The 12,879-nt window shown below is 41.6% G+C and overlaps 1 protein-coding gene across 6 annotated transcripts in view; it reads right to left on the bottom strand.

The window, feature by feature from the left end:
- The window catches only part of RAPGEF4 (Rap guanine nucleotide exchange factor 4), a 291,851-nt gene that overhangs the window by 67,822 nt on the left and 211,150 nt on the right, over positions 1-12,879 (bottom strand). For all 6 annotated transcript variants that reach the window (XR_006205530.1, XM_042949147.1, XM_042949152.1 and 3 more), the window contains one exon: positions 13-97. Coding sequence is in view for 5 of the 6 variants with exons in the window: in XM_042949147.1 (XP_042805081.1) it covers positions 13-97 (85 nt within the window). In the remaining variant the exon portion in view is untranslated. The remainder of the gene's footprint in view (positions 1-12; positions 98-12,879) is intronic.

The following is a 12,879-nucleotide window of genomic DNA, read 5'->3' as shown; positions in this document are numbered from 1 at the left end:
GAGACGACCTACTGTTGTAGAAAGATGGGATAAGGCCTTAATGTGAATGAGCTCTTCATAGATAATCTCTAGGTCATCCACGGTCCTCTGGCCAGGTCTACAAAGAAAAAAGTAAGAAGAAAACAAAGAGAAAAAAGTCATCACAAAAGCTTGAGATATAGAAATGGATTCAGTAATGTGTTTAGGGATTTCCTACAAGAAATCTCTATGAAAAGACTTTGACAGAAGAAAAGATCCTGCCATTAGAACCCCTAAAGGGATTTTTGAATCGAATGTGTTCCTTGATGGAAGAATGTGCATAGTCCTCTTCCCTTCCAATCTGAGGGAGGAACATCTCCACTCACATTGTAGTTGGCTAACTTATCTCTCACTCTGTAGATGATTGCTCTAAAAAATTGCTTGTCATTACCATCAGAATCAGTAACTGCAAAACTTGTCTTTTAACGCAACTACGAACAATTGATTTCATTAGCTGGATGACTGATCCAAATTCCTTGGGATCCTGTGTGATGTCTTAGCCTAACAGAATAATGCTGCTGTTACTATTGTTTCAGATGATGTAATATGTTTCTAGACAGGACTCAAATAGAGGATTAATGTAGACTCAACATTTTCTTACTTATCCCTGAAGAAGTGAGGGCATGAGATGAGCAGAAAGCAAACAGCAGTGTCTAGGATTAGTACTAAAGGGAAAGAAGGAAGGTACACACTCTCATTTCCCCAAATCTGTTCCATGGATGACAGCTCTTTCGTGAGATGTCAGTGTATGGGTTTTTTTTTATAAATTATTTTTTTTATATAAATTGTTTTAAACTAGTATCCAACAGCCTGCCTTTGAGGATAGAATATGGAAGTGTTATGGACGTTTTGGCATGGGAGGACTGAGTGGATTCCTAACCATCTTTAATGTGTGTGACTATTCTGGAATCACTAGTAGTGTTCAATTACACACCAATGATAATCAATACGATTGATCAATAATTTGGGTGTTCCATTGCTCCCTGCAATATAAGGAACCCTGGCTAATGTGTTTGTGAAACTTCAAAACAAACAAAGGGGTGATCAAATCTCAAAGAGCGATGTGGAAGGACAGGCAGCATTTACTTTCCGCTAATTGTTGCAATCATGTATGTTACCTATTCTGTAACCATCAGTCTGTTTTCTGTATTTTGTCCTGAAATTCCAACAATTTATGATATTACTCAATGTTACCGTATGTTAAACATTTAAATCTTAATGAGCTACTGATGGTATTTCATCCTTAATTGCATTACATTTTAAAAAGTGTTCCTTGGTCGGATAAATTTGGGTGTGTTGGAGTACTGAACACAGCACTGGATTTTCGGTATGCAGATCAAGTTTTAATCTCAGTGCAACCACTCAGCAGCTATATGGCATCAGTACCAGTCTCATCTGCAAACTGGGGACAATACCTTCCTGAGAGAGACGCGAGAGCAAAGGAAGTAGCGAATGTGAAGGTGTTTGCGTATTTAAGTGGGAAAAAAAACAGCAAAGTGATTTTCAAAGCTCAAACCCTTGTTTAAGAAGTTTTAAACAGGGGCACCTGGGTGGCTCAGTCAGTTAAGTGTCTGACTTCAGCTCAGGTCATGATCTCACGGTTGGTGGGTTCGAGCCCTGCATTGGGCTCTCAGCTGACAGCTCAGAGCCTGGAGTCTGCTTTGGATTCTGTGTCTCCTTCTCTCTCTATCCCTCCCCCACTCACGCTCTGTCTCTCTCTCTCTCAAAAATGACCATTAAAAAAAATTTTAAAAAAATAAGGTAAACAAACAGATAAAGTATATATACTTTCACAGATAAAGTATAACATGTGGGCCAGCAAATTACATCTAAAACTTAGTCATTGGATAAGCAGTTTGAGCAATCAAAACTGAATTGTGAATATCCTGAAATAGTTGATTGGGTTAAATCATTTTGCTGCCATATTATATATCATGTAGGGAGTTGATCGAGTGGGACTAACTGGAGGAAGAAAGCTCTATGCATACCTTGCACATTACCTTCTCAAGGGCAACTTTGATGCGAACAAAAGAATATGGTATCTTTCTCTTGTAGCATCAACAGAGGATGTTTCCTAATCCTGACTATTCAAAGGGACACGTACTAAATCCGTGACCCAGGGGGATGCCAGCCAGCTTTACCTCCTGTGAAGGATCACCACTGAAGGACACAGCTGTGCACCAATCCAGTGCTTCAGGGCAGATCTCAGACAGTATGGGACCCAAAGATACCGAAGAAAAAACTATGGCCATGGGGGCTCTAAAGGAGCCAGCCCTTCTTAGTAAGGGACCTAATCTACTACTTGACTTAGACATGGGGATTTCGAAACTGGGACCCTTGGGGATTTAAAAGTCAATTGAATCACCCCAGCTGATCTACCACGATAGAGGCAGCTAATGTGAAAGTCTCAGGTAGGCATAATAGGATTATGGCTCTTCAGCATGAGGAGCGGCCCTGCTGTTCCTGCTACTTGACATCAGCTGCAAATAGCATGGACCCTCCTAGAAGCTTGGCTAAAAGGGAAAACAGTTGCCAAGTCTCATTCTCACCTCCATGGGGAGGAAGAAAACTCAGCTGGGAAAAGAAAAGGTTAGAATTTATCTCTAAAATCTTGACAGATTCGAAGTTGGCAATCCATTCATTGTGGAAATCCAAATCAATGTGAAATCCATTCTGATCAACTCTTATGGCATTAGAATCTATAAATCCTATTATATTAAAACCGATTGTGTATGCCAACTATACTTTGATAAAAAAGAAAATGAAGGGGCTCCTGGGCTCAGTCGTTTGAGCGTCTGACTCTTGACTTTGGGTCACGTCATGATCCCAGGGTTGTGGGATCGAGCCCTATGTCTTGGGATTCTTTCTCTCCCTCCGCCCCTCTCCCCCGTTCATGTTCTCTAAGATGAAAAAAAAAAAATGAAAATGGTTATATTTCATCCAAGAGATAAAACGTATAATGAAGAATGCTGTCCAGTCCTCAATGTAGCATATTGCAAATTTGACGCAGTGGTTCAAGGTTGCCCTGTGAGCCATGCTAGGTCGTCTTAGGACCTGCATCAGAGTGTGGGAGAGGAGAAGTGAAGACAGTGACTTTGAAGAATTTCTGAAATCTCTTCACCGCCCTGCTGTCCCACACAACTGAGCACTGCCTGGAGCTCCACTTACCCCTTCCCCTCCCCGCCACTTACCACCCCCCCCCCCCCCCCCCCCCCCCCCCCCCCCCCCCCTCCCGCCCCAAGTTATTTCCCAGTGTCTTCTCTGGTCTGTTATTCTTTTGTTTACTGCCATTAGCTCGGTGCTCAGTGTGTTCTACCTTCTCTCCCTGGGGAAAAAGACAAAAAAACCCACCTTTCATCTATGTAATGCTGACACCTAAATCTTTATCTCCAAACAGACTTCGTTCCTGAGCTCCCAGAGTTTTCTGGCCACCTCCATCTCCTCCTAGATAAGCCATAGGCACTACAAGTGCTCCCTCATCATCACACAAGGATCTGTGAAGCCAGATCTCAATCTCCCACATCTTCCAGACACATTCATCTCCCCTCTCTTCACACCTTACCTCATGGCTCTGCTCTCTGCTCCAGCCATACCAGACATCTCTGTATCCCTCCAAAATGCTAGGCTTTCTCGTGTCTCCAAGACTTTCCACATGCTCTTTTCTTTGCTATATCTTTTTCTGCTGCAAGCCCAACTCAGATGTCATCTCTCCCAGCTAAAATTGGTTGTTCAACCCTTATTCTTCCATGGCACATGGTCCTGCTGCTGTGGTGATTACAACATACTGTGAAGAATGCTCTTTGTTTAAATATCCATAACTCTAGTCTGCTCTTCTCAAGAGAAGCAGCATCTGGTAGTGCAAAGGGCACTGGATTGGAAGCAGAAACTGGACTGGAGATCTAAATCAGGAACTTCCTAGGTATGTGATTGGTGTAATGCCTTGTTTCTGCATCTGTAAAATGGGAATAATTAATACGATTGTCATAAAGATCACAGGAGTTAATATATGCAAAGTATTGATATATTGGAAATAGAGCACAAGTGCAGGATGGCATTATCACCAGGGTGGATGTTCAATATGAATGAAGACACACATTCCTACAATTCATGCTGAACTGAGGGTCTACCCAAGGGAGAAGGCAGCAGTATTATGAACCAGTTCTTGTTCTGTGCCCAAGGGAAATGGGGGCTTATGCTCTGCCATCCTTCCTATCAAAGGTCAAGTAAGATGACGTGCCCATGACACAACTCACTTTTGATATGGCACACGTTTGTGTCATGGCAAATAGTTCATTAATAATGAAGGAAGGACATAGGGTGAAAATATTGAACCTCATCTCTTACTCCAAATCCCATAAAATGATAGAAAAGACATATTTTCTATAGGATTATAGATTTTATTCATCCAGCTGTGAGGAAGAAATTACCACGTTAGACCAGCTGAAGTCACTCAGTAGAACTAAATCAAGATCAGTGGCAGCTTGGACAGAGGTGACCACCCAAGACCAAGTAGCACCTGTGGGGCTCAGCCCTTTTATGGACTTATTTTTATCTACCATGCTAACGATCTGATTGGAAAGGTATTTTATAAAATTTTTAAATGTTTGTTCATTTTTGAGAGAGAATGAGAGAGAGCATGGGCAGGAGGGGGGTAAAAAGAGAGGGAGACAGAATCCTAAGCAGACTCCGCACCAGCAGAGCAAAGCCTGATGCAGGTCTTGAACCCACAAACTGTGAGATCATGACCTGAGCCGAAGTCAGACGCTCAACCGACTGAGCCACCAGGCACCCCTGGAAAGGTATTTTAAAATCCAAAACAGCACTGAAAACAAACAAGCATCACCATCACCACAAACCACATAATAGTACTATGGGCAGACAGAGTTTTAGGAATTCTTGGGTGACAGAGAACAGATAGGGATAAAACCTGTGAGAAATGACTGGAAGTGGCCACAGCTCAATATTTACAGAAAACCACCACAGGAGGAAGACAGCAGATGAGATAAGGGCAGGACAGGGTCAGAGCGGTTCATCAGAAGACTGCTTCTTTCAGGTCAGTGGCCTCTTTTCCCAGGCCCCACAGTGAGCAGTGGGCAGTGACAGAGTTTACTGCCAGGTGAAACCTTGAGACCTGCTCTCTAAAACATGCCCGGGGAGAAGCCTGAGAGAGAAGCCCTGGGCCCTCCTGCCGGACACAGAGGAGGAAAAGGAGTAGCAGCTCTCCCAGGAGCAAAATACCCAGAAAGGCCCCATTCCTGGGAAATCCTCCTCAGTTTGGCAACTAGTGGGAGGAAGAGGGGTGGCTTCAGCTTGCCTGCTCCCCCACGTGCCTCTCACAAAGCAAAGCCTGCCAGGAAACATGGCCTCCGCTGCCTTCAGGGGCAGCTCTGATGGGGATGCAGACCACACCTACACAGAAACCCATGTGGCGGCTTATTCTACCCCCTGGTCCCCCATTCAGCAATAGCCACTCCGGAGAAGTAAACACTTCCCTGGGGACTTGCTGGGTGCTGTGGAGAAACCCATGGCAGCTGTTTGAAACAGGATGGAACAAAGCTTAAAAACAGTTTAGTCTCCGAGTCCTAAATAACATTCAAAATGAAAGGAAAAAAAAAGAAAAGAAAGCTACAATCCTGTGGTCTAAAGCGGTCAATGTAATCACGGGGCAGGCCACAGTTATTTGGCAAGCCACCCAGGTAGCAGTGAACTTTTTGGTTCTGTTTACAGCCAATGTTTTAATGAGGTGAGAGAAGCTAGGACTGCAAGGTGTGAGGGGACTTACTCTAAAAAATGAGTATATTCACAGTCAACAAAGCAATAAAAGCATTTGTGAGAGGTTTGCCACAAGCAAACTCACTGATGTTTCAGGGGGCCTTGACTTGTCGCTAGGACTGAAAGTTGAGGGAAGTCCCAGGGAGGAGATCAGATGGAGCACGGGCGGCCAGCCTATGCCCACGAAGGTGGATCACAATCCTAGCCCCTCTCCTATCCCAGGTGGATCTTCCGGATTGTGGCAGCGATGACGGAAAGGCAGCCCAGCCTCTCCCAAGGCCGCCAGCTCGGAGCTGCTGTGCCATCTAGTGTCTCAGAGAAGATTCCCCTCTCTACTCAATCTTGATCTGCAGCTTTCCCCAACCCCCCCGCCAAAGGGCACCTGATAACAACTAAAAGTGAGCCTTCCCCACCACAATCACTGAACAAAGTCACATTTTAAAAGCGGGTTTCTCATGGCAAACAGTGGCATTAAGCACCTCTCACGCTTTGGTCTTTACGGGGGTGACAGGGAAAAAATGGAGAAGAGGTCCTGCAAATCAGACCCCAGCCTGTTCAAACGGTAATGAAAGGGTCCCAAGGACTGAAGGCAATTTGGCTTTCAAGAGTCAAGGGAACACTGTGCCCCAAGCGGGAGGAGGGAACCCCATGCACCTTCACAGAGTAACCTATGAGGCTGGGGAAGTGAATTGACTCTCTGGCTGCTCTGAGTGGCAGCCGGTGAATGTACCTGGTCTTTACTTGTCCTTCTCCAGATGTCACAGGGAGAGATATTAGGCATCCCTGCTTCTTTACAAATCTGCGTGGTGCCACATTGATGTGGATTTGTCGGATCCTGCTGTGGAAAGGCCTAGTTTCTGCAGGGGATGCATTCTGGCAGCAATGTCTAGTTACAGACAAGATAATAAACGGGGATGGATGGAGAAGCAGTTTATACATTAAAGGATGGGAGGGCTCAGGTGATATTGGAAGCTGCTGGTAAATACAGTTTTATCAAGGAATTTATCAAGGTCAGAGACTGAGCTCCTCAGTTATTGGAACGTGGATAAAATGAGGGATTCGTCCAGACACCAAGCAGCACGTGGGCATGGCCAGTGGTAAAATATGCAGGTGAGAGAATAAATAAGCCATTCTTCTAGACCTGTCGTCTAGTAGACCTATTCTCTGGTGCATGGGAAAAATACCCAGAAAAGTCAATGTTATAAATCTCTAGTAAGCCATGGTCATGCTTCAAAATAAAGGAAATGCTTTATTATTTTTTTTCTGAGGGGTGGGGGTGGGAATGCTTTATTTTTCTTGCAACACTCCACCTCATCCCACCTCACTGTCCTGCTTATAAGTCATTTCTCAAACGTGGTCATTTTCCAACACCCTTAAGATTGTGAGAGCTCACCTCTTTCCGCTTCCCTTAAAGGAAGTTTGGTTTTATTTCCCACCCTCTTGTGTAATAAACCAACAAAACGTGTTTCTTTTCTTTACCTCCCAGGATCCTTGCTTCTTAAGAGTTACATCTTCCATGTTAGAGACATTCCAGGAACCTGGTGACTGGACATTTGCAGTGTCCTGTCCAGATCTCTCTGCTCACTTCTCTGCCACACCACCACCCCTTCGCCTTATCTTTAACCCAGAAAAGAACACTTTAGGTTTATCAGATGCAATTAGGCATTTTTTAGTTCTGATAGCAAAGCCTGTACATCCCTATGTACATTCTTTCCTTTATTTGTGAGGTTAGAAATGAACATTGTCCACCATTGCAGTAAAGGGCAGATGCTTTATGAATATTTGTGAGAAATGAAGTCACCCTCATCAGGACATGGGTAAGGAGCCATAATTAAGGCCCCCGAGTGCTAACTGTTTTTAGGAGAAAGTAATTTAAGGTTTTTCATGTTTAGAAATTGAATATGCCCAACATACTTCCAGCAAAAGTGGTTACTATGGGGACACACCAGAAGTTTAATATTAAACCTTTTAAAAGGTGCAAGTACAAATATTTTCCTGCAAAACATCTAAGCAGCAAGTTGAGAAAACAACAAATTTAGATGGCATCAGAGAGTATAGCTACCTGCCTTCGTGTATGATGCATATATACAATCAGATAGAAAATGCAAACAGTTTTTGAGGAGGTGCTATGTATACGCATTATTACTTTTTCCTTGCAAAAATTCATTCTTACTTTTTTTTCTTTTTGCAAAAATTAATTCTTAATCAGGGACAGATGGACTACCTATATTTCTTTGGATTTCACTTCTTATTTAATAAACACACTAGAGAGGGTGAAGTTGCAACCTAATAGAGAAGATTGAATATTCTCCATGAAAAAAAAAAATGGAATGAAATTGGCTTTGGAGTAAGCAGACATGGACTCGGATCCTGGCTCAGCCACATATACTTCCATGTGATGTCAAGGAAAGCACTTGACATCTACTAAACTCAATTTCTTCAAATGTAAATCGTGGATAATAACATAAATCCTACTCATTGCATAGAGTGGTTTTGAGGTTCAAGGACATGATGTATATAAGGTCACTATGTAAACTATACAGTGTGATTCATACATTAATTATTAAGTTTTGTTTGTAATTCTGGCCAGTGGGTTGATGTGAGTATTTTTCTAAGTAGATGACAACGCTTGTACTCCACTCAGGTCCATGAGGTCGTAATTGAGTAAGATGAGATTAGTCTGTCATAATTATTATATATTTTTAAGATTATTTATTTATTTTGACAGAGAGAGACAGAGAGAGAGAGCACGCACAAGCAGGGGACGGGCAGAGAGAAGGAGAGATAGAATCGGAAGCAGTCTCTGCGCGGTCAGCGCAGAGCCCGATGTGGGGCTCGAACTCACAAACTGTGACATCATGACTGAGCCAATATCAAGAGTCGGATGCTTAACCGACTGAGCCACCCAGGCGCCCCTGTAATTATTATTTTTAAATCAAATACCCATGACGTCTTTCCTCACCAATGCTCTAAGAATAAACCCAGCAGGCCATTTTGAATCCTGTTTGGCTTGGGAAAGGTGGTAGGCCACAGTAAAGAATACAGACTCCAGAGTCAGACAGACCTGCACCATATCCCGAGTCCAACACTTTTGGGATAAACACAGGCAGGTGATTTAACCTATGCCTGTTTCCTAATCCATAAGATGGGGATGGTATTAATAACTACCTCACAGTTCTGTTGCAAGAACTGAATGAGATAATTGTTGAGCATAGTGCCTAGCATAGGTAAGCTCAATAAATGTTGGCTGTGATTAAATATAATCGTATTTGTTTTTCCCTTTACAATCTCCTTGTGAAGATGGGAGAGGGCAAGCCGGTATTACTAAACTCACTTTATAGTTTAAGAGATTTGTCATCTGAAGATGTTGGGTTCTTATTAGTGATTTGGTAAGATGAGAATCCAAGGCTCTGGAGCCCAGTCTTGCTTTCACTTTATTTGGCAGTTTCTTGGGTCAAATGCATGTATCTCAAATGCTGTCATTAAATTCTCAAAAAATAATTAATTTTAACCTCACGGAACTCAATATCTTGCATTGTGTCTTTAGTCTCAGCATTCTCTATAGACAGCAGAGAAACCTGCCGATTGCAAAGCGGACCATCCACACCTCTCTTTAATGTTCTTCAATGGTGCCCTAAATGTCTATAAAATAATAGCCAGTGCATACAGAGTGCATAGCTGACCCCCCTCAATTAGACCTGGGCCTACCTCCCCAGCCACATTTACTAGCACTCTTGGTCTGGGCATTCATTCACTCTGAAATAGCTTATTGTTCCTTGCTGGAACTTTCCTGACATCTTTCTGGCCCCAATCCCACCTCTGTACTCCTGTCAGGCTGTTTTCTTTCTTTGTTCTGGCAAGAAGAACACTAAAATATTATTTTTGCTGCTGTTATGAAAGGGCTTGAGAATGAATTTAAACATCCAACAAGGACTAACTGAATGTATTAGAGACATTCAGAGGATAGCCTACTATACACCTCTTAAAAATCCCATCCTTGAAGAACATTTAAGGTTAAGAGAAAAAACCCACAATATATGGCCCTTTGTAGCAACGTGGATGGAACTGGAGAGTGTGATGCTAAGTGAAATAAGCCATACAGAGAAAGACAGATACCATATGGTTTCACTCTTATGTGGATCCTGAGAAACTTAACAGAAACCCATGGGGGAGGGGAAGAAAAAAAAAAAAGAGGTTAGAGTGGGAGAGAGAGCCAAAGCAAAAGAGACTCTTAAAAACTGAGAACAAACTGAGGGTTGATGGGGGGTGAGAGGGAGGGGAGGGTGGGTGATGGGTATTGAGGAGGGCACCTTTTGGGATGAGCACTGGGTGTTGTATGGAAACCAATTTGACAATAAATTTCATATATTGAAAAAAACCCCACAATATATTACTAAGTGTAAAAAGTTAGGAGTTTAAAAATAATAAGAAGGACAGGCACCAAAATGTTAACAATTATCTCTGGGAGATGTAATTGCAGGTGGTATTTATTTTTCTTTAACTCTTTTCAGTAGTTCCCAAATTTTCTACAATGAACATATTGACTTTAACAATAAAAAGTCAGTAAAATATTATAATGAACCCTACACTGTAAATGGGCAGCTGTATCCATCTTCTTCTCTCCCAAATCTGAATCTCAGTGGCAGTGATCCAATGGCTGGCTTCATGTAAGCATGAGGGATAAGTAGTAAATTGTCTTTAGAGAGGAGAGGCAATAAACCCAAACCTAAGAAATGGACCTCTTAATGCAATCATTTCTTCTGGTAAGTTCTATAAGCTTTCATTTAGGGCACAGCAATCTTTCCAGAAAAAAACAAACAACAACAACAACAACAAACCAAAAACAAAAAAAAACCAAAAACAAAACAAAACAAAAAAGGCAAAATTTTGTCATGCAGTGAAAGAAAAGATTCACAGTGAATTTCTTATTTCATAGAGATTAGGATCTTTAAGTCATGTTTCTCTCTCTTTTTTTTTTTTTTCCATATTTCTCTTTTCATCTGATTTGCATTTGAGGATGAATTTCATAACTTTGAACATTTCTTAGCACATCCCAACAGAAATCAAAACCCTAGGAACCACTGACTTTAGGCTTGCTAATCTGGGTTCCCCTGAGGAAGCAACTTTCCCTATAATTATCAGGATTTCAAATTTCACACCCTCAAAAACAGCTTGGACAGAATAAGACCCTATTAAAAGAGGCTCTACTAATTTAGAAAGAAATACATAGCCTCTCATATGCCCTCTAGAGCAAATGTGTGGAACAGCAGGTGGGAGCTATCTTAATGCAGCCAACTAACACCCCCACTCCCACCTGGTATTTTCCCCTATCATTTGATCATCTGAATTGTTTCCTTTTAAACTTATGCCCCATAGCATATGTTAGAAAATATTAGTTTATCATATGAAATAAATGAACTCAAGTTTCTGGCTTCTTGGGAAGATTCCAGAATCTGCCAAGAATTCTTTTTGTTGATTCTCTTTCCCTTAGCTATATATATTTTACATGTTTATATATTATTTCTTTGTTTTATATATATATATATATATTTATGTATATGTATTTATATATTATATATATGTAAATATATATATGTAAGTATATATATATTTTTTTCCTTCTGGTCAAGCCAACTAACCTATCTCTTTCTGAACTACTTAAGCTTCTAGGCTTTAAGGGAATTCCCGAATTGCAGATCTACCTAGAACTAGATTTGGCAAATGGCATCTACTTCATTTCCCTCCCACTTCTAAGCTGGTTTCTGATGGACCATGCTAAACAGCGGGACATCATGTCTCACTTTTCTTGGAAGAAGAGGTTGAGAGGCATGTACAGCAAGAACCTTCGTTGTCTCTTTTTACCCAGCTAGCTGCAAGTTTATAACATTCTGCTTATCTGGTCACTCCACATCTTTTTGCCCATGGCCCCCTATCCAAAATATCTGCTCAAAGGTAAGCAGAAGGAACATTTCTATTGGCAAGGATCTCCACTGTATCTACTCGCTGTTGGGTAACCTCTTGCTTTTAGACTTATAAACAAAGCAAAATCAAAACAATTAGCTCCAAGAGCTCATTTTAGGTTTGATGGCTCTGTGAGCCCCAACAACAGCACCATCAACTGTCATTGTTCTATAGCACTTGCCCCCCAGTGCCATCCAGGTCTGCACCTGTGAAACCAGGATGGGCATTGTGAGTCACTCTGCCTGCCACCACATAAAAAGCTAATTTCACATTCGGGATGTATGTTTTTTTTTCAATACCAATAGCAACAAGAGTATGCCAAAAAATTTCCCCTGAAGCTCTATTCTGTTTTTTAAACTACAGAACATTCTTTCATAGTTTGACAGTTAAAATGCTGCAGTTAATGTAATAAACAGAGAATTTTTCTAAGTAGCCTGTCAAAACAAGTGACACTTTTTTTTTTTTTTGCTAGCGAGTCTCAGATTCAGAACAATGGGAAGTACCTTTCAAAGCAACATCTTCATTATACAATCAAATTCTCAAAGTAATCTTCTCATCAAAGAATATTGTGTTATTTCTTTCCCAGTAATTATCAGAGTTCTGCAGCCTCTCTGGCAGTGGTGACTATTATAAAATGCAGCTGTGCTGAGTTTAAAAATTGGGGGGGTCCTGCCCTGGTCGACATGGAGCCAATGCATCTCATGCCTCCACATTTCCTAATGACTTGGCTGTCTGGGCAGTAAAGCGTCAACATTTCCAGGACCTTTACACATGCCCTCAGGTTTCTAGGAGCAAAGTGCTCAAGGGGTCTCTTTAAGGACAGCAGTGATACTGGAAATTCTTGATCACCTAAGCATATTTTCTTTCCACTTAAATAAATTAGACGTTACAAAGGTTATTATCAGACTCCCTTCACCCCAAAAAAGGTGTATGTGTGTGTATGTGTGTGTGAGTGTGTGTGTGTGTGTGTGTGTGTGTGTGCATGTGCATAGGTTTGAAAGTCTGTCTCAAAAAAATTAGATTCCTTCTTTTTCACTTTTTCATCTCTTGGGAGCTGTCATTCCAATAGAAAGAAAATCTAAGAGTATTGAGTCAGAAGAACTACCAGTTCGATTCCAATTTTGTAGT

Source organism: Panthera leo, chromosome C1 (assembly GCF_018350215.1).
Source record: "Panthera leo isolate Ple1 chromosome C1, P.leo_Ple1_pat1.1, whole genome shotgun sequence".
Taxonomy (NCBI): Eukaryota; Metazoa; Chordata; class Mammalia; order Carnivora; family Felidae; genus Panthera; species Panthera leo.
The sequence above is the reverse complement of the archived record's forward strand: the minus strand, read 5'-3'. Positions and strand labels throughout refer to the sequence as shown.